The sequence below is a fragment of the Chenopodium album genome, chromosome 6, assembly GCF_948465745.1.
Source record: "Chenopodium album chromosome 6, dcCheAlbu1.1, whole genome shotgun sequence".
NCBI lineage: Eukaryota > Viridiplantae > Streptophyta > Magnoliopsida > Caryophyllales > Amaranthaceae > Chenopodium > Chenopodium album.
In genome coordinates this window covers 4,618,926-4,644,314 of record NC_137839.1, presented here as the reverse complement: position 1 = coordinate 4,644,314, position 25,389 = coordinate 4,618,926, and the positions used below count along the sequence as shown (strand labels likewise).

Genomic DNA, 25,389 nt, shown 5'->3' with positions numbered 1-25,389 from the left:
GATTAAAAAAATTATTGATGAATTATATGAAAGCAGTCACATCAATAACAAACCATATCATATCCATGCACCATATTTATAAGTAAACACCAGCTATAGTGCATAATTTGTAGTGGAAGCTGAGTAGTTAGTGAAACACACCACGTTTTACAAATTTTGGTACCCAACTTGCTTGAATTGAGACTATAAATCTCTTAGTTTTTTTGTTCATTTGTTAACATATCAACAAAAATGGAAGGTTTTAGAGTTTTATGCTTGTTATTAGTCCTAAGTAAGTTGGTTATTTCTGCTAAATCTCAGTTAAGTACTAACTATTATGCTTCAAGTTGTCCACAAGTAGAAGGTGTAGTAAGATCAACTGTGCAATCTCACTTCAATTCTGATTCTACTATTGCTCCTGGCTTGCTACGAATGCATTTTCACGATTGTTTTGTTCAGGTTTGTAGTGTATTTGTTTTGCTCGTCTTGTTTTAGTAGTCTCGTTAGTGGGTAATTAGGATCAGTGGCGAAACTAGAAATTTTTATCTGAAGTGAAACATGAGTTGACTAGTTGAAGGGAATTAAATAGTAGTCAACTCTTGTTTTACTCCTAACTAAGGTTTAAGGATAGCTTGTTGAATTTATACTACAATAGTTTATGTGATGCATTTTTGTTTGATTTATTTGTTTATGTAACAAGGTTTGTATGTTAAAATTATGTAGGGATGTGATGCTTCAGTGTTAATTTCGGGGCCTTCATCAGAAAGAACTGCCTTTACAAATATCGGATTGAATGGCTTTGATGTGATTGATGATGCAAAATCACAACTCGAGTCATTGTGCCCAGGAGTTGTTTCTTGTGCTGATATCTTAGCTTTAGCTGCTCGTGATTCTGTTGCTTTGGTAATTAATAATCTTGTTTAACTATTACAAATATGAACATGCATGATCATACATATGTATCATGTGGATATGTCTCATGTTATATATCTTTACACGTTAATTTCTACCTTACTAAAATTAATTTTGTTTGACATGAATTTTAATGGTCAGACTGGAGGTCCAAATTGGGGAGTTCCACTAGGGAGATTGGATGGCAAGAGATCTTCAGCATCCGATGCTTTAAACTTGCCATCTCCTTTGGAATCTATTGCTGTCCATAGACAAAAATTTGCTGATAAAGGTCTCAATGATCATGATCTTGTTACACTTGTTGGTATGCCCTCGCCTTTGACTCTTTTTCTAGTATAACGGATGCATCACATATTGGTTTAACCCTTTCACAACCCTTTACAAATAGGGAGTTGAAGTAGATTTTCACATTAGATCTACAATGATTTTACCTAATACTTAGGGCCTGTTCATATTTACTTAATTTCAGTTCAGTTCAGTTCAGTTCAACTCCAATTAGTTTAGTTCAGTTCAGTTCAGCTCCAATCAGTTCAGTTCAGTTCAGCTCCTAATTTCCTACTCTCATAAAATATTTATTTCAGCTCAGTTCAGTTCAGCTCCAATCAGTTCAATTCAGTCCAGTTCAGTAAATGTGAACAAACCCTTAGACGTGACAATTTAATTTATTTATTTACAGTATTTATAATATAACATACGAAGTACTATTTTAAATTAGTATTGACCCTAATTTATGGAAGGTACATATAGGCCAGGTTAGGCCCTTCTAATACAAATTACTAGTATACAATTGTCTAACCCCTCGTATGTGGTTGTGGAAATAATAACACCTTAAATTATCATCTGGATGACCTTTGTTCAACATCATACATAATAAAACTATAACTATACATAATAAAACTATAATTATTTAATTTGAAAGAGCTCACTTTCCTTGTAACATTTGCATTTAAAAAAAAAACAAAAAAAAAAAACAAACCTTGTTACATAAATAGTTTAACTTATGATCTCAATTTTGTGTCCCCTCTAGGTGCACATACCATAGGACAAACCGATTGCAGATTCTTTCAATATAGGCTCTACAATTTCACACCAACAGGCAACTCTGATCCTTCAATCAACTCACCAAATCTAGCCCAACTACAAGCCTTGTGCCCCAAAAATGGCAATGGTTTAACCAAGGTGGCATTGGACAAAGATAGTTGGACTAGATTTGATGTTAATTTCTTCAAGAACATTAGGGATGGTAATGCTGTGCTCGAATCGGACCAACGATTATGGGGTGATGATGCAACTCGTGCAATTGTGCAAAATTATGCAGGAAATATTAGAGGATTGTTTGGTGTTAGGTTCAATTTTGATTTCCCTAAAGCTATGATTAAGATGAGTACCATTGATGTTAAAACTGGTTCTAGTGGTGAGGTTAGAAAGGTGTGTTCAAAGTTTAACTGAATGTAAGTATAGTTATTCTCAATAAATCAATTGTGTCTTTTATCAAATGATAAATTGTAATGTTACACAAGTAAGTTGTGCCGATTTATTGTAATGTCACGATGGGTTTATTTTACTTAAACATCGGTTTCTTTTGGTTCATTAACTTATCCTATTTGCACTTACTTAAATATTTTTTTCACAATCTCTCTTTTCATTTCAAAGTCGGATTTAGAATGCTGTTAAATTGAACTTCTATAAGCTTACGTAAAATAGTAAATTGCTATAAGTATTACTCCCTCCGTTTTTAAATACTTGCTCCACTTTCCTTTTCCGGCCGTTTTTAAATACTTGCTCCATTTCCTTATTTGGAAAGCTTTTACAATATTTAATCAATTTCTCTCACCTAGTGATCCCAATATATATTCTCTCTCCTCCAATTTTCTCCACTACTTTTGTTTTTTATAATTTTTTATTTTTCCACCAACCTCACTACCTCCATATTTTATTATTTTCTCTAAATTCTCCTAAAACTCCGCGCATAGAGATATGGAGCAAGTATTTAAAAACGGATGGAGTATAAAACGGAGGAAGTATAACATTGCATACAATATGGTAGACTTTGTTGCAACGTAGTGGGGTGCTTTGCTGATTTGCCGCCCCATAAGGCCATGATGGCAGATGGACTTGGTCCATGATATAAGTTTCAAGATATCAAAGTTGAGCTCAAGCCCAAGTAAAAGACCAATTAACCCAAAAAGTTATGAACATCCAATTCTTAGTAATTACTTTATTTATTCTAGAATCAAAATAATAAGTATATAAAATTATGAATATTATAAAAGTCAAACTGTCGCAATTAATCTAAAACTAATATATAAGTGGATAAATGTTCAAAGGCAAAAGCTAATGAACGCCCCCGGGGCGTTAGATAAGCTAGCTAAAACTCTAAAAGTAGAAAGATTAAATTACAATGAACATTAATTACATCGATCATGGCGATCAACGCATGATTTTGTCTTGCTTTCCCAAATTAATAGCATTTTAGGCAATATTTTAAATGCTTATCCACACCCCCAGGGTGTTCGTTAGCAAGATCCATGTTCAAATTAGTGTGAATATGTAGTATTATAATATTCCCCCTTTGTCCCTTTTTATTTGTCTTGATATACATAGTTACTTTTTTCTAACAAATAAGGAAAAATTGTGTGTATAGTAAGATAGAATGATGAGAGAAAGGGTGTCAGAGTAAGTGGAGTAGCAAGTTTAAAAATTAACCAGATGAAGAAGCAATTTCAAAGAAACACCCTTAAAACAAATACAGGAAAAATAAAATGAATAGAAAGTGTAATTACTTCATCCGTTTCTTTTTATTTGCATCAAAGGATATTTAATACATTTAACGGGGTAACAAATCATTTCAGTTTGATCACAATCTATTATAAAGAAAAATAGATGTGAATCATATGATGTCCTATGTTTCAAGTATACGTGTCATTTGTTGGCCTCAACTCAATCTACATTCTCATGCCACTAGATTTGGGGGCGAAAGGACATCGTCCACAGACCATACGTACACCTTAGCTTCTTCATGTATTATCCATCATCTTCATCCATGACCATAATCACAAAAAACAAAAAGACAAAAACAAAACACATTTTTTTTTTTATTTGAAATTTACCAAAATTTTAAATTTCAAAAATCCATAGAAAACACACAACCTTCCATAACTCTAAACTTCAAGCATTACAACTCCATGCATATATACACCAATTATCTAATTATCCAATTTATGAGGTTGATGAATTCATAAATATTAAAACTATATAACATGCCAATTTATTTATTTATTTATTTTGTAAATTCAAATATAACAAACAGAATAATTAAGGTCCAACATTATCAAGATGAGTATGTATGTATACCAATAACAATTGAAGGCATAACCTCTAAAAATTATAAGAAGCTCTCATTTAGCTAGATGTCTTTTTCATTATCTACCCTAGGACCCATTTTAGTGGTGATTGTTCAAAATTGATAAATTTTAGATAAAACCCCTTAAATTGAAGGGTAGAAATGTAGGTTCTCTTACATTTATATATCAATATATAATCTTGCACCCCTTACAAAAATTATTGTACAACTAACATTTATAACATTACATTGTATTAAAGTTTTATTATCTTAAATAGAGAGCTCTTCTATTCTCTCTTAACTAACACACGTAAATGTCGACCGCTGCTTCTTCTATTAACGGATGGTGCCTCACCTCCCCTGCTCGTTCTCAATTGAAGAACACACCCACTTTAAGGCCTACTTTCTTTGCTAACAATAGGCTCAACCCTTCTTCTTCTGTCCCCCCTGCCCTTATTCGCAACCAACCCGTTTTTGCTGCCCCCGCCCCTATCATCACCCCTACTTTGGTACGTACATTATGTTTTATCATATGTTTTTTCCTTTCAGTATAGTAGTTCTCGTGTTAGACAGTCATATATGGATAATAAATAAGATAAATCATGTGACATTTTATCAATTATATAGTTGATCGACATTCATCACTAACACGTATTTTCTACAAGTAATACACTTAGAGATGTTACATTAATTGGGAATGAAATATGTACAACTAAAACCTCTAGAATGTACTACTAGTAGTAAAACTAAAATACTTAGCTAATTAAAGTGATATGAGTAAAAGTACTACATTTTAGAAAATTTTAGCATAGTTTGTTTCCATAACATACTTCATTGTTGTACATTCATTTTCTTTACTCCTTTAGGACAAACAATATGTTTGCAAAGCTAACAGAAAAAGTAGGCCATTTTCTTCGTCATATGAGATAAATCACTATTAATAATAGAGTCTAACAACAATTACATTTTACATAATCATATATTTTCATGATCATCTATCCCAAATCCTACAAAACAATAACGTTTCGAAAATTTGTTTGAGCAGAAGGAAGATATGGCATACGAAGAAGCCATTGCCGCCCTTAAGAAGCTCCTAATGTATGTAAATCTTCTTATTTTTGCACTAATTTAAATTAATCATGATTATTTATTGATTTATATGTTAATATATTGATGTATTAATCTAATAAAGTTGGAATTTTTGAAGGAGCATGCCATTTTCTTCAACGAACTAACTTGTAATAAAGTTGCGGTGTTTAGGTTGTGCATGGGTAGGGACGAAATTAATAAATTTTGAAAAGGGGTGGTCTAAATTCAAGCAAATAAAGAAAAAAGAAACAAGGTCTACCACATATTGTACATTAGATTTGCACCAAAAACATAAGTTGTATATTATATTGAATTGACATAGAAATTTCTATTCAAATTTAATTGGATAAGATATCCAAAACCTCCCACTTTATTGGACATACATGAGGGAACAAAAAAGGATATGTAAAATCTACGTCGTTATAGATTAAAGTATGATAAAGGGTTAAATCGATCCATGGAAAATGTAGTAAAAAGGAGCTATAACATATGTCGATTTGTAATCCATATGGTTAAAAATTTTATAGTATAGTGTATGTCGGTTTATGAATGGTTAACAATTACATTTTACATAATCATATACGTCACATTTTACATAAACAAGGACGTGTTAATTGGCTGTAGTGAGAACGGCGAGCTTGAAAATGAAGCCGCATCAAAAGTGGCGCAGATAACAGCTGAGTTAAAAACCGTTGATGGCAAACCATCATCGGATTACCCGGTCGAGAGAATTAAGGAAGGGTTTATCAAATTCAAGAAGGAGAAATACGAGTAAGTTATTTATGGTTTATTCTTATGTCTAAAATTTAAGTAAAAGACATATTCGTTAAAATTAATTAATTGAGTAAATTTTGCACCTATTTATTGTAGGACAAATCCAGCACTCTATGGTGAACTAGCTAAGGGCCAAAGCCCCAAGGTAATTTTCACTTTCAAGTAATTATTCTTATAACCGAACTAATCAGCTAGACAAATCATCTAATTTTTTATTGCGAAAATGGTGTGTAGTTTATGGTGTTCGCGTGCTCAGACTCCCGTGTGTGTCCCTCGCACGTTCTTGATTTCCAGCCTGGTGAGGCTTTCATGGTTCGCAACATCGCCAACATGGTCCCAGCATTTGACAAGGTATATATTGCTCAAATTTTTAGACTTTTTTTATGATAAAATTTTTATGGTTAATTTTATTTATGACATAATGATAGCAAAAAATACATATTAAAAAACTTGGATCTTTTCTACAAATATATTTAAGTTACCTATGATTTATATAATAAAAAATTAATGATTGAACTAAATTATATACTCTATTACGTCTCCTCATATGGTTGAAGATCAGGTTAAATTTCGTATACTCTATCAAAGATATTTTGCTGATGTATTTAATTTATTTTGTGTAGAGCAAATATGCTGGAGTTGGCGCGGCCATTGAATACGCAGTTTTGCACCTTAAGGTTGAGAACATTGTTGTAATTGGACACAGTGCTTGTGGTGGAATCAAGGGGCTTATGTCTTTCCCTGATGAAGGACCAACCTCAACGTAAGTTGATTATACTACTAATTAATTTTGTCAATTGATAGAGTGATGGTTGAAGCCCAAGAATATGTTTTATACTTTGTCATCAATTTTATCTATTTTTGAAGTTTACATAAATAATTGATTAAAGTAATTAATGAGCATGTACATATAAATATTGGACTAATGATGTTTATCACTTTGATTGGCTAGTGACTTCATTGAGGATTGGGTCAAAATCTGCTTGCCTGCCAAGCACAAGGTGTTAGCCGAGAACGCTTCCGCACCTTTCGCTGAACAATGCTACCATTGTGAAAAGGTTAAGCCTCCTTCACTATACTTCCTCTGTTCTCGAATATTTATACATGTCAAACACTCACGAACCACCATCACACACATGTTGTTCTAAATGAACTCGTACCCTAGCTGAAGTAAATACAACATGTACACATTTTTATACGTGTCAAACACTTGTGAACCACCATCACACACATGTTGTTCTAAATGAACTCGTACCCTAGTTGAAGTAAACATAACATGTACACATTTTCGTCATTTTGAATACAAAGTATGTTACACGTTCATTTTTAGTCCAATCAGTTCAATCATAAGTAACATAATGATATATTGTACATTAATATTATGTTTGTGAGATAGCTAATTACTATCCTTAGCTCACCTTAATTATTACGAGTCTTAAATAAACTAATCATACGCGCTTCATATGTACGTGTATTGATGCTTACTTGACTTATTATACATAACCATTTTCAGGAAGCTGTGAATGTATCACTAGGAAACTTGTTGACATACCCCTTTGTAAGAGATGGTTTGGTGAAGAAGACTCTAGCTTTGAAGGGTGGTTACTATGACTTTATCAAAGGATCGTTCGAGCTATGGGGGCTCGAATACGGCCTCTCTCCTTCCCAATCTGTATGAACAACCAACCATTTGACTGCATGCTAATGCACCCATCCTTTTACCTTCATCTGATCTTTTCTTCATGATCTTTCTATTTTCTTTGTATCATGTTGTATGTACTACTCACCTTGTTCGAGCAAATAATATGTTTGTGAATGTTAATGAATATATATATGGAGATAATTAAACGGCTTCTTTGGTTCAATCTCAACATAAATGTTTATAATGTCATCAATTGTTGTTTGAATTGAAGTAATTAAGTGATTAGCTAGATAACTTCATTCACTTCATTGCATTTGCTCTTTTTTTTTTTCCTTAATTATTGATAGGTTAAAGATGTTGCCACGATACTTCATTGGAAGCTCTATTAGCTTACATAGAGAGATGGATTTGCAGCCAAGACGGGGAATGGTTATCTTATCTAGCTACTTTGTTCACATGTCATTCTGATTCTCGTTTTGAGTGGCTCTAAACAACTCGGGATATTCACTCAACCATGTATATGTTACTCCCTTCGTTCATAAAAGATGATGAAGTTTCAAAATTTTGGCCTGTCCTAAAAATTGTCTTTTTTCTTCTTTGACCTTCTAAAGTCATTACCCATCGACTATATACCAACAAAAACTAAGTAAATTATATCATGTTAATCTTTAACCTATCCATCTTTATTATGCAACATATATAATAGTGAAATAGTCACATATATGAATCAGTCTCAGCCTTAAAACTTTACACATCGACTATATACTCAACTAGTATATTATTATAGCAAAAGAGGTCGATGTTCTTTCCATGGACCCATGACATCTCGAAAGATAAATTGGGTGGTTGAACCATTCAATGTGCTTTTAAGCCGTTACACACCTCTCTTAAATAACGAAACTTAAGTCCATCCCACCACATGACCATACACGTATTTCTATCTGACGAGTTATTGGTCAGATATGGTTGGTTCTAAACAACATTATATGACCTCTGAATACATCCTTTACCATTTCGATAATTCTAAACAAACCTCGGGAGAAAGGCCTCTTGGAGTAGTAGCCCAGAGGTCGCCTTGCATCCTTGAGGTGCAAGTTTCGATTCTCATTTGGCACAAATTTCATCCCCTTACCCTATCCGGACATTGCTAGCACTTCCTGTGAATCTGTGATATGAGGCTTTGGATGGTTTAAGTCTTGAGTAAGCAACAAGTTGATGCGGATCGTGGAGGTTCACATAAAGATGAGGTCCATGTGTATAGATTCTTGGACCATTCCAAGATATGCTCAAATTGCTACGCAAGCCCAAGTTCAGGACCACCTCACCTCGTAATATGAACGAGCCCATATAAAAAACGGGCCATATATTAGTATTGTTTTACACAACTATTGTTACTTTCAAAGTTTATGACCCAACTATGTCCATTGCTCTATGCCATTTGGTATTAAAATAATACCAAGTAGAAAATATCTAAAATTTGGACCATAATATGAAGTACAAACAATGTTAAGTGTTTAATATTGAAGAGTTTATTATTACTCTATTAGTCTCTTTTATAAACTTAAAAAAATGTTACAGAAATGCTGATTGAATTGAATAATAAAGAGGAAGAAGAAGAGGAAGGGAAGAAGTATGTGAAGTCAGAATAGGAAACATGGCATGTTGGCAATAACTAGAACAAGAATTTATCTATATTCAGGTCAGCGATTGGGTTCAACTTCAACTCCAGTATTAATCATGTTGCTCAAATGCTAAATTACCCACTAACCTCCTCAATAACAATTTACCCTCACTAACCTTCCAATAATTATATAAATAAAATCATTAATAAAGAAATTTAGCACATTAAAATAACCACTATATGAGGGATATAGACGCCAATTAAAGTCCCTATAAAGATTCGCAATTGAGACCAAGAAGAAAATAGATGAAAAAGAATGAGAGAAAATGTAGAAAAGTTTAGGAAAACTTTTCAAAAACAGTAAAAATAAACCTAGCAATATAGGCCAGAAAAAACCCTTCTAAACGAAATATTATAAAAGGAAACAGAAAAATTCTTCTAGGAGGAAACCATAAAGGAAACCAAAAAATATTATCCCGAACAAGAAAACCTAAAAAAAACTAAAAAAAACTCTCGTAACGAGAAAGAAAAAAACACAAATCCTCCAAAAAAGCAAGTATACGTTAATTTATGGCAAGACTAGTTAAAGTTTTCTTAAATGCATTTAAAGTTACCATTTATACTAAAAAATTACTACAGTACTATTTTTTTTTTTCTTACAATAAATTTATAATGTATTCGTATTAGATTAATTATATTAGTCCTTATAGTATATAATCATAAATCTATAAGAAATTATGTATTAAAGTAAAATTCAAACCAACAACAAATTAAAATATTTTAAAGAGTTAATGTTACCATAAAAGTTAAAGTTACTTACAACTGTTTTACAATTAATGTATACTCGCCTCATGCAAGACTTATTTAAAATTACCCACAATTGTCATACAATAAAATTAACGTATATCCGCTTCACGCAAGATTTAGGGTCTGTTTTCATTGACTGAACTGAATTTATTAGAGCAGAGCTGAACTGAACTAAACTGAACTGAACTGAACTGAATATTTTATGAGAGAAGAAAATTAAGAAGTAAACTAAATTGAACTAAACTAACTTATTAGAAATGAACTAAACTAACTTATTAGAAATAAACTAAACTAATTTATTAGAATTGAACCGAACTAAAGTGAAAATAATCTGATTAAAACAGGATCTTATGGAAAGAAAAAACACCGGATCCAAGCCACTAGATTTTGGGTCGAAGAGACACCGTGTTCATTTTCCCAACTTTTCGCTGTATTCACCCATCATCTTCATCCATTAGCACAGAAAAAGAAAAACAAATAAAAATCCCATTTAAATTAAAAGCAGGAACACAGAACTGAACAACACCATACTATACCTTCCAAACTTTTTTTTACACCTCCATATTCACACCAATTATTCATCTCTTCTTCCCACTAATTAAAGCTTCCATCTTTATACTCAAAATCAAAACTTTCCATCTTTAACCCAACTCTTCTTTCCACTAATAATTGTTTTAATATTTGAGACTAATTCTTTTAGTCTCCTAAATTATTCTCCTTTAATCCTAAATCCCTTTTACAATTTGCTTTATAATAGACTCAATCCTTCTTTTTAGGGTTTATTATAATTCTTTAATCTAGAAACCCTATTCCAATTTATTAAGAAAATCAGAAAAAAATAATCTTTTCAATAAAAATACTTAGCCCCTTTTGTAGTTCCTTGCAAGCAACCTCATTTTTAGTTTTTTTTTTTTTTTAAATTTCTTTAATCTTTCCTAGTCAACTTTCATTTTCATAATCCATATCATATTTTCTTATAAATTCTGAGTTTCAATGGCTTCCTTAGCATCAATTCCTCAAACCCAATTATTTTCCAAAAACCCCAATTTTAATCTCAAGAAAATCAACCCAATTCATAAATTTTCATCAATTTCCTTCATCAGAAGAACCCCAAATCATAACTTTGGATCATTAGATAAAATTACCAAAATGCCCCTGAGAGCTGTTGCTGTAACTGCAGCTGATGCTGAGGTGAAGAAGAGTTTTGTGGATGAAATGAGAACTGTGGCAATGAAGTTGCATACTAAAGAGCAGGCTCCTAGAGAAGGGGAGAAGGTGGCAAAGGGTCCTGAAGAAAGGTCTCCTGCTAAGTGGGACCCAACTATTGAAGGGTATTTGAAGTTTCTTGTTGATAGTAAATTGGTTTATGATACCTTGGAGAGGATTGTTGATGAAGCTCCTGTTTCTTATTGTAAGATTTTCTCTCTTTGTTTACAATACAAATTGTTGATTATTATTGAATTTTCATGATGACTTGATTTGCTTTTGTGGTGAGAAATACACGTGTTGATCGGTGTAATTAATGCTTAATTATTCATAATCTTTCTGTTTTTAGTTTCATTAATCATTTTCTTTTATTTGTTGATTGTGGAATTTGATTGACAAGTTTATAAATAGGGGCCCAAAAGCATGAAGAGATAGAGGCCTTAGTTTAAAGAATTTGTTACTCTATTTAATGATGAGATACTTTTTAATTTTGGTTAAAGTATGATAAGCCTATTGTGTACTTATATGAGGACTTGAGGAGGTGTGCTTACTTGATGAATGAGTATTCTTTGAAGTAATCATGCTTAACCAAAGTGCTTATATTCAATGATTTCAATCTGTTGCAACTCTTTTTAGGTGTAGCTGGTTAAGGCCCTTGTATCGGTACCTGTTCTGTATCTTTCATGTTATCTAGTCTTAGAGTAATATGCTAAGAATGCTATGTAGGGTTAAAATTATTGAATATACCTGCTGTTGTGTGTAAGATCACTTATAGAACAGATCACTAATTTGAGATCAGTACCCAATTCATACTTTTAGTGTTACCGGTTCTCTGAGTCTTGTAGGATTACATTTATTGAATATTCCTGATGTTGTGTGGAAATACTTGTAGAGTAGATCAGGTGTTTGAGATAAGACTATGGAGTTTGGTCTAGGTCGAATTGCCTTTTAGTGAATTGTGTTTTGTGATTTTGAGACTGGTCACTTGTTAGCTGTTAGATTGAGGCTAATTTTCTGGATGATCTAAACTTTATATTATAGGTTGCTAAATGCTAAGTAGGTTTTTCCAGTTAATATATTTTACCTCTGGCATGTATCTTCATCTCTTTCTAAATTTTAGGTTGATCGTCTCAACTCCTTCAAATTATAGTTTCATTCATATTGTAGTCATATCGATGTAATTATCTTGTTCGTTAGTTGCCATTTGATCTTATTTGGCATCAGAAATTTAAGAGCTGCAATATTCAGTTTTTCGTCACTATAAGTCTCCGTTTGAAGTGAAGTCATGTTGAGCAGTCATGTAACTTGTTTATGATGATCCACATCCATTGTTTTTATTATCTCATTGGGTTCTAAGGCTTTAGAGTATGGACCTTGATGTCCATCCTGACAATTCTGTGAAGGTATCACCCTACCAGCACTATATTGGCATAATTGCGGGGTTGCATAAAAAGGAAATTAATCTCCTTTGGCCGTCATTTGAGATATATTTTACAGTTGGTCTCTAGAAATTTATCTTTAGCACATTAGAATAGCTATTTTGATTGCTGTGCCTGGGGCACGAATCTAAATATCAGCTTTTCACTTGTCAAGACTGGCCTTAAGATACTTTGAGATTGTTAATTTTCATTATTGCAAAGATCCTCTCTTCTCATGGACCATATCATCATCAGAGAATTGGCTTTTACTCCGTAAAAGTCAGCTATAAGTTATGTGCTACTGTTGCCAACAATTAGGGAAAAAGACGTGCTTTTCGATTGGTTTTGCTCTGAATGCACGCTCAGATGCATTCTGTTTTCCTCTAGTTCGACAATAGAGATTGTATAATTCTTTGGAATTTCTTACATGATGCTCTAGTCTTCTGGACAAGCCTGCCGCATTTCATGTCTTTGGAGGCTGGTGATAATTAGAATTGCAGTCTAGTTGTAACTTTGTCACTGGTCTCTGGCTGCTGAACTTGCCTGTTATTTTTGACCCGAAACTTCTAATTTCAGATGCTGAGTTTAAGAATACAGGATTGGAACGATCACAGTGTTTGGCTAAAGATCTGGAGTGGTTCAAAGAGCAAGGCCATTCTATTCCTGAGCCTTCCGAGCCTGGTGTTACATATGCTAATTATCTCGAAGAATTAGCTAAGAAGGATCCTCAGGCATTCATTTGCCATTTCTATAATGTATATTTTGCCCACTCTGCTGGGGGCCGCATGATCGGAAGGAAGGTATGCTATTACTTGTTTAGTAAGTCCTAGCTTTGCATTACATATCTATCATGTAGTTGTATATAACTTTCAAATACTGATTCTTGAATCTATTAAGAACTTAAGATTATGTGCTGCTAGATATTGTTTTGGGGCCTGATAGCTCCTCTGCATGTGTCAGTTTTCCTGTTTTCGTCTACATGATTCCTATGCTTGATCTGAGGTGCCATGAAGACTCTCTAAGCAGTCTGATATCTTTGTGCCTAATGTTTAAACTTTAAAGATTATATTACACTTGTGGTTTGGAATCCTCTTTCATTGCTTATACCCTGATCTACAAAAACGATACCTCCTCCATCATTGACCAGGCGTCATAGTTTCTATTCTTAATTTTCTGAAATCCTTGCCCATGGTTATTCTGTACTAGAAAACTTTACTCATGCACCAATTTATATTTACTAACCAACTGTGACTTATCATATGACTAGTAACGTTACTTATGCAACTCTCTTCGGATATTTGTTGTTTTTCTACTTTTCATGTGATACATCTCTCATACTTTTATGCTGTTGTGTGTTTAATCTGTGAAATGTAGAAGTTGTCTGAATGCTGTTGCACCCATAGGTTGTAATAGTGAGACTAATAAGTAAATATTGATGATGTTGCTATCCTTAGAAGATGGCTAGTTGAACACTAAGCAACACTGAGATCACACAGTTGATGTTATTCATTTTGCTACCTAATTTAATGGTGTTAGTCGTCATCAAAAATTCTGGACAAGATACATAAGACGCGGTAGACTTGTCTACTTTTGAGGGTCGCAGTTCCATTTATTTGATCATCCCTTTCTGTAATAGGTTTCGGAGAAGATACTGAACAAAAAGGATTTGGAATTCTACAAGTGGGATGGTGACCTTTCTCAGTTGCTCCAGAATGTGAGGGTGAAGCTAAATAAAGTTGCTGAAGTATGTCTCATTTTCTTACCCTCTATACTTGGAAAACTTTGTTTTCAATTATTTCAGTAACTTTTCCTTTTTTTTTAAAAAAATATCACGTACAACGATTTGGGCAACTTTTGGGATAATCCTATCTTGCTAAGTTAGTTGAGTATTAATCTAGTTAACCCCACCTGCTGGGATGTTTAGTGTATTACTCATAAATTAAGCCGTCTTGGAGAAAAAGAGTTGATATGAAACTTCAACAACCTGAATATAGAAAGCTCTATTAAATTCGTGTTGATTTGTTTTGCAGAGCTGGACAAGAGAAGAAAAGAATCACTGTTTAGAAGAAACTGAGAAGTCATTCATGTACTCAGGGCAAATCTTGCGTCTCATATTCACATGAAACGTGAAGCTACCACATCGCTGGGTTTTCTCGTAGGTCCTTCAATGGTGCACACACATCATCACTTGTTTATATCACTCAACATATGTTTTCTTTGTTGAATTTGTTTTTCCAATATTCTGTATGAAAACTCAGGTTCACAAATGTGCATATATCAAAATTCAAGTTTCAGAAAGCTGTTTTAATATGTTTAGTTGCTTTGGTCTGGTTGAGGTTTTTGCCTATACTCTCGAGTCTCGGCATTAAGTTCTACTTTGAAAGCTTCTAAAGCTAAGCTAACCATTGGTGTAAGTGTAACAACGGCTTCGCATGCAAGCATGCTCAAATATCAGCCCCAAATATAATCCGTTTGTCCAAGCTATTAACTTGTGTTTTAGCTGTAGTATTGCAGTTTTATTGAAACTTTGGATGTATAAACAAATAAGATGCAATTCATTAATCTCTATACCATTCTGACAATGTATTATTATAATTCATAACTCATTAATAGATACAGTAATTAGAAGTAATATTGTAATAATAATACTACCTTTATTACAGATTATGTGCAACGATTAGACATTTTTTCTCTCTGTTTTATGTCAAATTGTTGCACGTAACCTGTAACGGATGTAGTAATATGAAATCACAAACAAATATTAGTATTTTACAAAATTATACAAAATTACTGAAGTTTAAAAACTCTACACCTACCATAGCACTCGGAAAAAATAGTATTGTAGTTGGTGATAAATCTTTGGGATTGATGAAAACAACAATGTTCCTCGTGTAGAAGAGGGAATAAAAATGTTATTTTAAGTAACGTCACGTGAAATCTCTGGAGTGCCACGCGCAACACGAGTTTTTATGATGTGTTAACAAGTGACTACCCTGTAGGCTGTAGCCCAGTAGAGTAAACGAACCAGCTCGAACAAAAGTTTTACCCGAGTACCAGTTATTGTGGTTAGGATTTCAATGAGTCGTTGTGAATAACTCGTAATAAAATTCAAGTTCTCCAAATTTTAAAATTATACTTGTAATAAGTTATGATCATTATTTTATTTTAATATATGAATCATATTATGATGTATATATAATTTCGATATTGATTAAATCTCATAATATCTCTTAATATGTTAAGATGGTACTCCATCCGTCCCTAAATTACATTCCTGTTTTCCTCTATTATGTGAGGAATAAATGCTAGAAACAGGAATATAATTTAGGGACGGAGAGAGTACTCCATATTACAAAAATAATACTCTGGAAAATTCACGTGATTACTTCGAATTATAATGAATAAAAGGGTAATGTTATATGTAGCCCTAAGGGCTATATATAAGTATTAAATACATTCTTGGAAATGATATAAAATTAAGAATTAACAAAACACGCGTAAATCAGTGTAATTAGTGTTCATATTTTTATGATTTCTTAAGTTTTTATGATTTTCAAATGAAAATTTAATGCTTATATGTAGTCTTATGTATAACATTTTCCTGAATAAAATTGTCTATTATATCAATGATTACAACCAACTCCCTATGACTTATGAAAAGTTTGATCATTAGACATTTAGTCATTTTAAAAGATCTTACAAAGAATACAAGTATATGCCATTTTTTTTTTTTTTTGAATTTTTTGTAGTTATATAATTATTCACCCCTTGAAAACTTGATTAATAAAAAAAAAAAAAAAAAAAAATGGTACTTGACTCAGGATTTATGTGGGATTTATTACAAAAACGTGTAGCTGAAGCTGGCTGCTAACATCTGTTATGTTTCTGTATAAATAAGAACTGTCTTCCTGCTTTTAATTCACATTAAAATCCCAGTTTTCTCCCACAAATTTCCTGAAAATTTTGCAAAAAAAAAGTATATTCCTTTTTTTTTCTTTGAAAAAATGGTCAGACTTCACATTTTCTTGGCCATTTTTTCCATCATCTTCATCCACGCTTCATCATCATCACCAATTCCTTCTACTGAATCAACACTCCCTCTTTTTTCTATCAGGATTAAGCCTAATCAGGTGATTAATTACCATCTTTAATTATATTTATCTTTTCATTTTAAGTTTTTTTTTTTTTTTTATTAAAGTATGATCTAATCACTTTTACAAGATTCTAGCTTTTTTGGGTGCATTAATTTTGTGATTAATTATTTGATTGTTCTTTATTATCTAAATTTTAGACTACTGCTTCAACATGCACATTTAGAGTTCGAATTACAACAAGCTGCAGTTCTGTATCATACACTAGAGATCAAATTAGTCTTTCTTTTGGTGATGCTTATGGAAATCAGGTATTTTACTCCAATTTTTTGATGTTACATTTGTTCAATTTTTATGATAAATTGTTGATTTTTATTTGTTTTCTGGATTAAATACCCACCTAATTATGCAAAATTGCAAAGTCAAATTAGGGATGATGGGGTTTTGCCCTTTTAGTTGTTGACTTAATTAGTGATTGGTATTTGGTAATAAATCAGATTGATGTCCTGCAATTGGAAAGAGGAGAAAATCAGATTTTGTTTAGTGGGTATTTTGCAGATTTTATTATGATTGATCAATGATGAATGAATAAGGAATACCTTAAATATGAGAAAATTTGGAGCAGATAAGTAGAATAAGATGAAAACTGAGGAAATCAGATAAACCCATGAAAGAACATTGAAATGTGGTTAGAGGGTATGTTATATGTATTACTGATTGGTACATTCTGGTAAACTAATAGGTGTATGTGCCGAGGATTGATAATCCATCGGCTCGTGCTTTCGAGGCGTGCTCCACGGATACATATGATGTAAGCGGACCATGTACATATGATGTATGCTATGTGTACCTATACCGGAGGGGACGTGATGGCTGGAAGGTACAGAATGTGCAAATTTCCAGCCCTTATATAAGGACTGTGACTTTCAAATACAACACATGGATACCAAACGATGTTTGGTTCGGGTTCAACTATTGCAATGGTGCGTCTGCCTCTTCGTTAATGTAGATCCAGAGATGATGAGTAATTGAGCTGTCATGATATACAATAATACGAAAATCTTGCTTAATTATCTTTCTAGTACTATTATGTTTTTTGACAGTAGTGTATTTGAGATTATTATTCTGCACCTTTGATCAGTGAACATAATGCTGCTCTTAAGATTTTATATATTGTGATATGCTCAGATTGAGATTTCATCTTGGATTTGTTTTGTGTTTTATTTGTTTGTTTACATATTGATCAGTGACTTTTCTGTATTATGCCTAGCTAGCATAATTTGAGGTACTGATGCCACGGACTTCTTATCTCTATGTCGACTCTACCACACAAAGCTTATACTTGTGGTAAAATTAGACTTTGTTAGATGACTTGTAGTTTTCTTGTATATACTCGTGCTAAATGGTGTTGGTTCATGCTAAATTTATTTGGATTACTTTTCCTGTGATATGTGATGGCCAACTTAGCTTCTTTTTTAAGCTTCTTATCTGATCTTTGTTACAGTAATTGATAGCTTCTGTATTCTGCTTTGCTTTAGACCATATCTTTTAGTATTGCCAATAAACATCTATTGTTATCTGTGCTGTTATACGGATTCATTATGGTCTTATTCTTGTGAACTGTGAGGTATTTAATTGGACTAAAGATTATGTGTAGGGATTGCATGAGAAATTATTCTTCTCCCTAGTGTTTTGGTGTTATCATCTCTTTTCTTCTGGAGTGCGAAAAAAAAAAGTAAATCTTGTCTCATCAACTTGCACTGCTAAGGTTTCAAAAATTCTGTTTCTAGTTAGTCAAGAGGTAGGTTGTAAAGATTGGTCTCTGAAGTTCAACGTGTGGTTACTTAGCACTATTTGTTGTTAGAATGAACTATGGTGCCCCACAAAGAAAGCCTTTGAATTGGCATGGCTGGCCTCTGCGGAAAGACCCAAACTTCAAATTCCTCGAGAAGCTATGGTTTTGTTTGCATATAGAGAAAATTGAGCATTAAGGAAGAGGAGAGTAGAGAGGCGACAAAGACAGTGGCCCATGTTTCTGATCCCTCGTATCATGTTATCACTTGAGATTTAGGTTTCACCTGTCTTTAACTGGCCAAAATATCCAAATAGGAGCAAGGAGAGCATCTTACCATTTCCTTCCCTACTATCTTGTCCCTACTACCTCATTGAAATGGAAGGGTTTAAGGAAGAGAGCATTCTTATCATTTTATTTCTCAATTATTTTTATGCTCTCACCTTCCTTTCCAAGGAAATTTCGGGTCAAATTATTGAATAGCAAGAGAAAAGAGAATCCTCTTTCCCCTTTTCTCTCTTAGCTTGTTAGATAGATAAGTAAATTTCTGTATAAAGTAAGAGGAACATTGGTTATGATCCCACCCCCATGAGACAGCCAACAGATTTCAGTTACTGGATTCAGGAATGCCTCATAATGAAGCACATTAGCTACCACATTTCAGTCATTTTCCATGAATATATATGTTCTGATTTGATAACATCAGAGTATAGGTCTTCAGAAGAGAGTACAGCCAAACCTCTTGGCTGAGTGCTTAAACATTTGATGCTTCGAAAATCAAGGCACTCGGATAACATGAGCCAGGCCAATGAGGTTTGGTTATGCTCGTTTTTTATGTCCTTCATGAATCCAGTAATCCCACATTCAGCTTAGCTTACAGTCACCATAATTTGAGCTATAGTTTTACATGATCTGACCCACTAATCCACTATTATTCTTGGTAACTGCAGGATCATCCTCTCGAGGGTATAATAAACCTCAGTTAAGCACCCTTATCATGATCATAGCCCTGCTGTTTTTCGTGCTCGAATGGTGCTTGTTTTGAAACTTTAGAATTGAGTATTAGAGCAGAAGGGCGTTCTTTTATTGCCTTACGCTGCTAGTAATTAAACCACAAAATAGGATAATGTGGTTTGTGCTTTGTATTTATTTTTTCCTTTCACCCTACTAGGTTACAAGTGGTTCTACCCTAGATTTTGACACCTTGTTCTTTCTATATATGTCTACTTTGCTGCTATAAAATTTTGTAAATAATTCTAAGATCTGTCTTGGAGAAGGGTATTTTTGGAGCTTATGTATTTTGTACTTGTTGGACATGTATAATCGGTACTCTATGTGTTAATATCTACAAGTGTAGCAAAATTAGCTTGGCTAATCCTCACTGAACCAAACAATATGTGGACTAAATTTACTAGACTCAAACATCTAGCAATTTCGAACCTTTTCGGATACCAATTGAAACACGAGGATGCTACTATTTGACGACAAATCATAGCTCAAAATGAAAACTTGATCCGCTATCTTAAACTACACATTGACAATGTTGATGTAAATTTGAAGGTGACAAATATCACCACTGACTATAAAGAATGAGATACTGGTAAGTTATGTAGCAGTACTATATCATGTACGTACAATGTACTCCTTCACTAAATAACACGGTGACTCGCGAACTTCCTCAAAACTCATGAAAAATGGTCTTTCAATGATTGTACAATTCCAAAGGTTAGCTAACAACTTAACATTGAGGATTACCTTCATTGGATTAAATGATATCCATAGATTTCCATTTTTTGGGTTCCTATTTTTCAGTTGGTCTATACTAATATCAATAGCGTCTGTAGCTCAGTGGATAGAGCGTCTGTTTCCTAAGCAGAAGGTCGTAGGTTCGACCCCTACCTGACGCGATATAAAATTTTGTTTTTTTTTTTTTTTCCTTTTCTTTTATTTTTATTTAAAATTTTTTTGCTTTCATTTGATTGTTTAATCAACATCAGCGTCTGTAGCTCAGTGGATAGAGCGTCTGTTTCCTAAGCAGAAGGTCGTAGGTTCGACCCCTACCTGACGCGTAAAAGTTTTATTATTTTTTTGCCCCCTTATTTCAACAAAAAAAAAAAAAAAAAAAAAAAAAACCAAAACAAAACCAAGTAACGTTTATGATCAATGATCAAATGAACTTTAATCTTCTTGCATTATTAACAAGCTAAACATTTGTACTTTGCATTAAAGCGCGATACTAGCTTAGTGAAAAAACAACTTTAATCTTCTTGCATTATTAACAAGCTAAACATTTGTACTTTGCATTAAAGCGCGATACTAGCTTAGTGAAAAAACATTAATCAATAACACGATAACAATTTGCAAAACTGTTGTACATTGCTACAACATACAGAGTTACAACGAAATACTAGCTTAGTAAAGAAAAACATCAAGCAACTATCAAATGATATACGATGAAAATACTACTATCTAGGGATCTGTAGTGATTCTATACCCCTGCTTCAAATGTGTAGGCTTAATCCTTTCAAAGACCTCCTTCATCGAAGGTACTCATGAATCCACCGATGAAGCCAGCTCCATTGCAGTCTCCACACAGAATCTCCTTTTTACCTCTGAAAACGAGGAAAGATTTGCTCAAGTTTTTGGGTAAAATGTATTGGTAAGTACTTCAATGCATAAACATGTCTACATATTGTAATATGGGTTGATAGCATACCTGCAAAGCCAGCATAATGCACCGGCCTTAAACTGTCCATTAAAATGATCTTGGGAGTTCACACCAGCTCCTTCACACTGTGAACATACCTTGGCACCTAGCAGTTTAAAGAAAATAATTGATGTTAGAAGGTTATTAGTCCCATCATTTCATCGTATTTTCAAAGGACATGCATTGAATAGAAGCAGGGAACAAAAACGCTGTAGTTTTGATATCTGTCCAAAAATATTAAAACATCACAATGAGCAATGGTTTATCAGCCTTTTTCCCCCCAAATGAACTTATACTTTATATCCTCTATCAGTTCAGGACTAGAGCAACACAGATTTCCGGATTTGACTGCCTATAATGTCTCCGTTCCTAAGGGATCATTAACATTCCCTTGTAGCAAACAGGTCATAGCCAATTTTTAGAACAGAACCTAAAACAATGGGTGGATAATACAAGTCTTGTGTTCCTGTAAAAGACTTCCTAGTGTAGATGCTACTATTGCCAGGAAGGGAGTCTAAGCCTTGTTTCTATCTTTTCTCCGGCCAAAAAACAAAAAGAATAAATTTCGAGATGGGTTGGTGCAAGGAATTCAGAGATTTTAGCTCCTAATCTATACCAAATGATAATCACAATTCACAAAGGAGTGGATGCTACACACAGCCGAAATTTGAAGATATGATCACAAACGAGCAAAATAAGTCCGGTTAGTAAAAATATGTTCAACATACCATTTCCATCACATGCAGCACACACTATGCTATTCACCTTGGTACCTGCACTGCCTCTGTAAGACTTTTGATCTGCTGCCTGTTCAACCCAGAAAATATTGGTTAACACTGTGAAAAACTAAGCATATAATTACAGAAGGAGTATTTATGAGGCGAAAAAGAAACTAAGATCTACCAATCTTTACAAGCTCAACATACATACGATTCTCAAGAGTCAAGACTGCCTAGCTTTTCTAGGAGTAAAGACATTCATTTGGATGAATGAAAGAACAGAACATAAGGCAAAAGTGAAATATTAGTAGATTAATTTCATAAAGTGACTTTCATTATAAATGGCTTCATCTTAGAGTATTGTGCAATAATTAACACATTTTAACAAGATTTTTGGATATGATTAGATAAAGGCTGCTTCAAATTCCCAAATTAAGGAAAAAGATAATCTTTAAACAAAATTGAAGTTTTCTTGTTCATTGGATTTGCGGTTGGCATTCTCTTCATCCAAATTAGAGCTAATTTCATAACCAATTCCACAATTAGCAAAACTTACATATATAATGAAGGTCTTAATCAAACAACTAATATACTATAAACACATTAGTTTTAACTTAATACACAACAAATGTCAAAGAATAATCTTAGGCAATTCCACAATACACAAATACCTAGTATATTGCATACAAGTTATGTCACCCAAATCACATACAATTCAATCCTACGTGAAATTAACATGTTGGATACAATACACCCGTTATATCTAATTAATCACACATAAGTCACTCCGTTGCAACACTAACTTTTAAGTGACACGAGTAATAGAGCATGTTGTATATAATACACCCGTTATATACACGATTTTGCCATATGCCTAGTACTCAAATTGACCCATGACTGAAAATGAAGTGAACATCCAAAATTATTGAAGAGGGTATCTCACCTTAACCTCAAGAGACTGAAATCTCTCAGTACCCAAATGGGGTTGTCCTTTAACAAACGTTACAATACAAGAATTGCCAATCAAAACCCCTGCAACAACAGTGACAAAAGGAAATGTTAATAAAAAGTACTCAACTTTATGACCAAATTCAGCAATTTTAATAAATTTGATAGATGAATTATGAACCTGGTTTAGTTGGTGTGCTGCTAACAGCAGTTAAGGGAGTGAAACATAGAGATTGCGCCATTGAATTGTAGAGAGAGAAAGAAAAAGAGGAAGAGGAAGAGGAAGAGGAAGAGGAAGAGAAAGAGAGTGTGTTGAGTGTAGAGTAGTTTGGTGGTTGCAAGGGAAAATAAAGGAGCTAAGATAAGGTAAGGTGGTATCTGAATTTCAAGATCACCTCAAATATCTAGATATTCACCTTTTTTTTTTTTTTTTTTTTGCCTACTTGCCTTTCTCAAATTTCCTTTTCAAGGGAATAATAGATGCTTAGATACTTGTAGTATTTTCTAAAAAAAAAAAGTTAGATATTATTATGTAGTAAGACTTAAAGTTATGGATAATAAATGATGGTATAGGTTAATGTAACTCCATATTCAAACTTGTATTTTTTAGATTAACTGAGAAATTATAATTTCAAACTTGAGTGGTGATGAAAATCCTTCATCAATGGTAAGAGACTAGTGATCGAATGTAGTCTTGGGTGCCCAGTGTCCCCCAAGCCTTTCAATAGATGTACAATTGTACAAAGTTTCGAGAATAAGGTTGGTGAAAAAATGTGGTTGTTTCTAAATTTTTGTTACATTGGTAGTCAAAAGTTGTAAGAGATGATTCCAATTATCAATTTGTCACCTCGGGATTCTATAATAAGTTTCTGAAAAAAGTACCTCGATATGTCTAACCTTATTATCTTGTCAACTCTAAAAACATTTGGATTACGAAATCAGACCATTTTTAAGGATTTTGAAACCTTGTGTAGAAATCTCAAATGATGGCAGAGAGACGTCACAGTGTTATATAATGTAGGCGCATACGTAATCGATTAAAGTGATAGTTTAAAGGCAAATTGGACAATTCCAACCACCCAAATAATCTATCAAGGCCTCTTGGGGATTATGGGAAGCACCCCAACCTCTTTCCTTATTAGGCCTGAAATAGTATAAAATTATCTAGAATTAAAGGTTATAATCCATGCATGCTTTTGGATCGATTTTGGAATTTTAAAAAAAATAAAATAAAGTGAATGTATGGAGGGTCTCTCAAGGGCATACATTTTTGTGTTTGAACCACAATAGGCCTATTAATAGGTCTATAAAGTCTCATAAATGAGATTGGTTCGAATACGTGGCTGTTTCGAAATTATGTTCTCATGATAGTCGAAAGTTGCAAGAGGGGGTGGTTGCACTCACTAATTTAGTATCATGAGGTTCTATAATAAGGTGTTGGGATTAGGGAAGCACCTTGATGCTTAGCCTCATTGGGTTCGAAAATGTTCTCTCAAGGCAAAATTAAAATGCTATTATTCATAAAATTGGACTGTTAATCAAAAACTCAAGTGATACATATTACATGGTAACATTGGTAAGGTAGTAAGGGAGGCATCTAGGTCACATAATGATTTTTGGAACCGATTATGACCACAATCAATCACATAAAAGCCCGTGGTGGGCTTGAGTTAACGAAAGAAAGTGTGTATATAAATAACTAAATTGATATTTTTTTTAAGGTGTGGATGGTTCTAATCACATAAGTGGTCCTCCAGCCCTTCGAGATCTTATGGACCCGTGGAAAACACCACGACCTCTTTTATTCCTTGCTCAAACTCAAATAAGTAAAAAGTTGTAATCTAAAATTCACGCTTTCATACCAATTTCAAGAATATTTTTGCCGAAGATGAAGTAAACGTGATGGGTATCTTCTAAGGTCATGCAAATTTGTTTAAAATCATAGTAGACCTTTCAATAGATATGTAAAGTCTCAAGAATGAGTCTGGTGAAAATACGTGATTATTTACAATTATGTTACATTAGTAGTCAAGACTATAAGAATAAGGCGTGGTTCAATTCCAGTTATAAACTTGACACATCGAGGTTCTATAGTAATTTACAAGAACGAGAAGCACCTCAATGTCTAAGGTCTAACCTCATCAAGAGGTAATTTCAATCACCAACTTAGCATCCAAGGTTTTGTAATTGTCTAATCTCAGCTCGTTAAGTCTGAAACTGTTCTCCGAGGGTAATATTAGAAGATTATAATTCACAAAATCGAACACGGTGTATTTTGAAAATAGACAATTGGTCAAGAAATGGACAGCTCAACTTTAAGACAAATTACCAAAAAATTCAA

General features: G+C 33.3%; 5 protein-coding genes and 2 non-coding genes across 7 annotated transcripts; 6 read left to right on the top strand and 1 right to left on the bottom strand.

Moving 5' to 3' along the window:
- Positions 1 to 119: 119 nt before the first annotated feature.
- On the top strand, positions 120 to 2,455 carry LOC145635652 (peroxidase 25-like). Its single transcript, XM_081686973.1, has 4 exons — positions 120 to 438; positions 703 to 882; positions 1,033 to 1,195; positions 1,919 to 2,455. Exons 1-4 carry the CDS (start codon positions 232 to 234, stop codon positions 2,338 to 2,340), a joined length of 972 nt encoding a protein of 323 aa, XP_081543099.1. The 5' UTR covers positions 120 to 231; the 3' UTR covers positions 2,341 to 2,455.
- Positions 2,456 to 4,412: 1,957 nt separating this feature from the next.
- LOC145635650 (carbonic anhydrase, chloroplastic) lies at positions 4,413 to 8,301 on the top strand. Its single transcript, XM_081686970.1, has 9 exons — positions 4,413 to 4,743; positions 5,280 to 5,332; positions 5,948 to 6,094; positions 6,194 to 6,242; positions 6,332 to 6,448; positions 6,721 to 6,860; positions 7,050 to 7,155; positions 7,611 to 7,769; positions 8,087 to 8,301. Exons 1-9 carry the CDS (start codon positions 4,549 to 4,551, stop codon positions 8,126 to 8,128), a joined length of 1,008 nt encoding a protein of 335 aa, XP_081543096.1. The 5' UTR covers positions 4,413 to 4,548; the 3' UTR covers positions 8,129 to 8,301.
- A 2,294-nt stretch (positions 8,302 to 10,595) lies between these two features.
- LOC145635651 (heme oxygenase 1, chloroplastic-like) lies at positions 10,596 to 15,091 on the top strand. Its single transcript, XM_081686972.1, has 4 exons — positions 10,596 to 11,578; positions 13,368 to 13,591; positions 14,428 to 14,535; positions 14,822 to 15,091. The coding sequence occupies exons 1-4, from the start codon at positions 11,161 to 11,163 to the stop codon at positions 14,912 to 14,914; spliced, it is 843 nt and encodes a 280-aa protein (XP_081543098.1). The 5' UTR covers positions 10,596 to 11,160; the 3' UTR covers positions 14,915 to 15,091.
- Positions 15,092 to 16,652: 1,561 nt separating this feature from the next.
- Positions 16,653 to 19,988, top strand: LOC145635649 (embryo-specific protein ATS3A-like). Its single transcript, XM_081686969.1, has 4 exons — positions 16,653 to 16,921; positions 17,083 to 17,193; positions 17,625 to 17,865; positions 19,625 to 19,988. The coding sequence occupies exons 1-4, from the start codon at positions 16,796 to 16,798 to the stop codon at positions 19,717 to 19,719; spliced, it is 573 nt and encodes a 190-aa protein (XP_081543095.1). The 5' UTR covers positions 16,653 to 16,795; the 3' UTR covers positions 19,720 to 19,988.
- Positions 19,989 to 20,508: 520 nt separating this feature from the next.
- On the top strand, positions 20,509 to 20,581 carry TRNAR-CCU (transfer RNA arginine (anticodon CCU)). The gene has a single exon. It is a non-coding gene; the product is annotated as a tRNA-Arg (tRNA).
- An 89-nt stretch (positions 20,582 to 20,670) lies between these two features.
- On the top strand, positions 20,671 to 20,743 carry TRNAR-CCU (transfer RNA arginine (anticodon CCU)). Its single transcript has one exon. It is a non-coding gene; the product is annotated as a tRNA-Arg (tRNA).
- A 252-nt stretch (positions 20,744 to 20,995) lies between these two features.
- On the bottom strand, positions 20,996 to 23,418 carry LOC145635648 (protein BUNDLE SHEATH DEFECTIVE 2, chloroplastic-like). Its single transcript, XM_081686968.1, has 5 exons — positions 23,230 to 23,418; positions 23,044 to 23,132; positions 22,110 to 22,188; positions 21,391 to 21,487; positions 20,996 to 21,286 (listed from the first exon to the last, which is right to left on the bottom strand). Exons 1-5 carry the CDS (start codon positions 23,288 to 23,290, stop codon positions 21,199 to 21,201), a joined length of 414 nt encoding a protein of 137 aa, XP_081543094.1. The 5' UTR covers positions 23,291 to 23,418; the 3' UTR covers positions 20,996 to 21,198.
- Positions 23,419 to 25,389: the final 1,971 nt, after the last annotated feature.

What these genes read in the sequence shown, in the direction of transcription:
- LOC145635651 (XM_081686972.1), top strand. Translation starts at nt 11,161, where the DNA reads ATGGCTTCCTTAGCATCAATTCCTCAAACCCAATTATTTTCCAAAAAC. An exon ending in GCCGCATGATCGGAAGGAAG is followed by an intron (nt 13,592 to 14,427) that starts GTATGCTATTAC and finishes TTTCTGTAATAG; the next exon opens with GTTTCGGAGAAGATACTGAA. An exon ending in AGCTAAATAAAGTTGCTGAA is followed by an intron (nt 14,536 to 14,821) that starts GTATGTCTCATT and finishes TTTGTTTTGCAG; the next exon opens with AGCTGGACAAGAGAAGAAAA.
- LOC145635650 (XM_081686970.1), top strand. Translation starts at nt 4,549, where the DNA reads ATGTCGACCGCTGCTTCTTCTATTAACGGATGGTGCCTCACCTCCCCT. An exon ending in GCCCTTAAGAAGCTCCTAAT is followed by an intron (nt 5,333 to 5,947) that starts GTATGTAAATCT and finishes AATTGGCTGTAG; the next exon opens with TGAGAACGGCGAGCTTGAAA. An exon ending in CTAAGGGCCAAAGCCCCAAG is followed by an intron (nt 6,243 to 6,331) that starts GTAATTTTCACT and finishes AATGGTGTGTAG; the next exon opens with TTTATGGTGTTCGCGTGCTC.
- LOC145635649 (XM_081686969.1), top strand. Translation starts at nt 16,796, where the DNA reads ATGGTCAGACTTCACATTTTCTTGGCCATTTTTTCCATCATCTTCATC. An exon ending in TCAGGATTAAGCCTAATCAG is followed by an intron (nt 16,922 to 17,082) that starts GTGATTAATTAC and finishes TCTAAATTTTAG; the next exon opens with ACTACTGCTTCAACATGCAC. An exon ending in CGGGTTCAACTATTGCAATG is followed by an intron (nt 17,866 to 19,624) that starts GTGCGTCTGCCT and finishes TGGTAACTGCAG; the next exon opens with GATCATCCTCTCGAGGGTAT.
- LOC145635648 (XM_081686968.1), bottom strand. Translation starts at nt 23,290, where the DNA reads ATGGCGCAATCTCTATGTTTCACTCCCTTAACTGCTGTTAGCAGCACA. An exon ending in TGCTGCATGTGATGGAAATG is followed by an intron (nt 21,488 to 22,109) that starts GTATGTTGAACA and finishes TTAAACTGCTAG; the next exon opens with GTGCCAAGGTATGTTCACAG. An exon ending in GCATTATGCTGGCTTTGCAG is followed by an intron (nt 21,287 to 21,390) that starts GTATGCTATCAA and finishes CCTCGTTTTCAG; the next exon opens with AGGTAAAAAGGAGATTCTGT.
- LOC145635652 (XM_081686973.1), top strand. Translation starts at nt 232, where the DNA reads ATGGAAGGTTTTAGAGTTTTATGCTTGTTATTAGTCCTAAGTAAGTTG. An exon ending in CTCGTGATTCTGTTGCTTTG is followed by an intron (nt 883 to 1,032) that starts GTAATTAATAAT and finishes TTTAATGGTCAG; the next exon opens with ACTGGAGGTCCAAATTGGGG. An exon ending in TGATCTTGTTACACTTGTTG is followed by an intron (nt 1,196 to 1,918) that starts GTATGCCCTCGC and finishes TGTCCCCTCTAG; the next exon opens with GTGCACATACCATAGGACAA.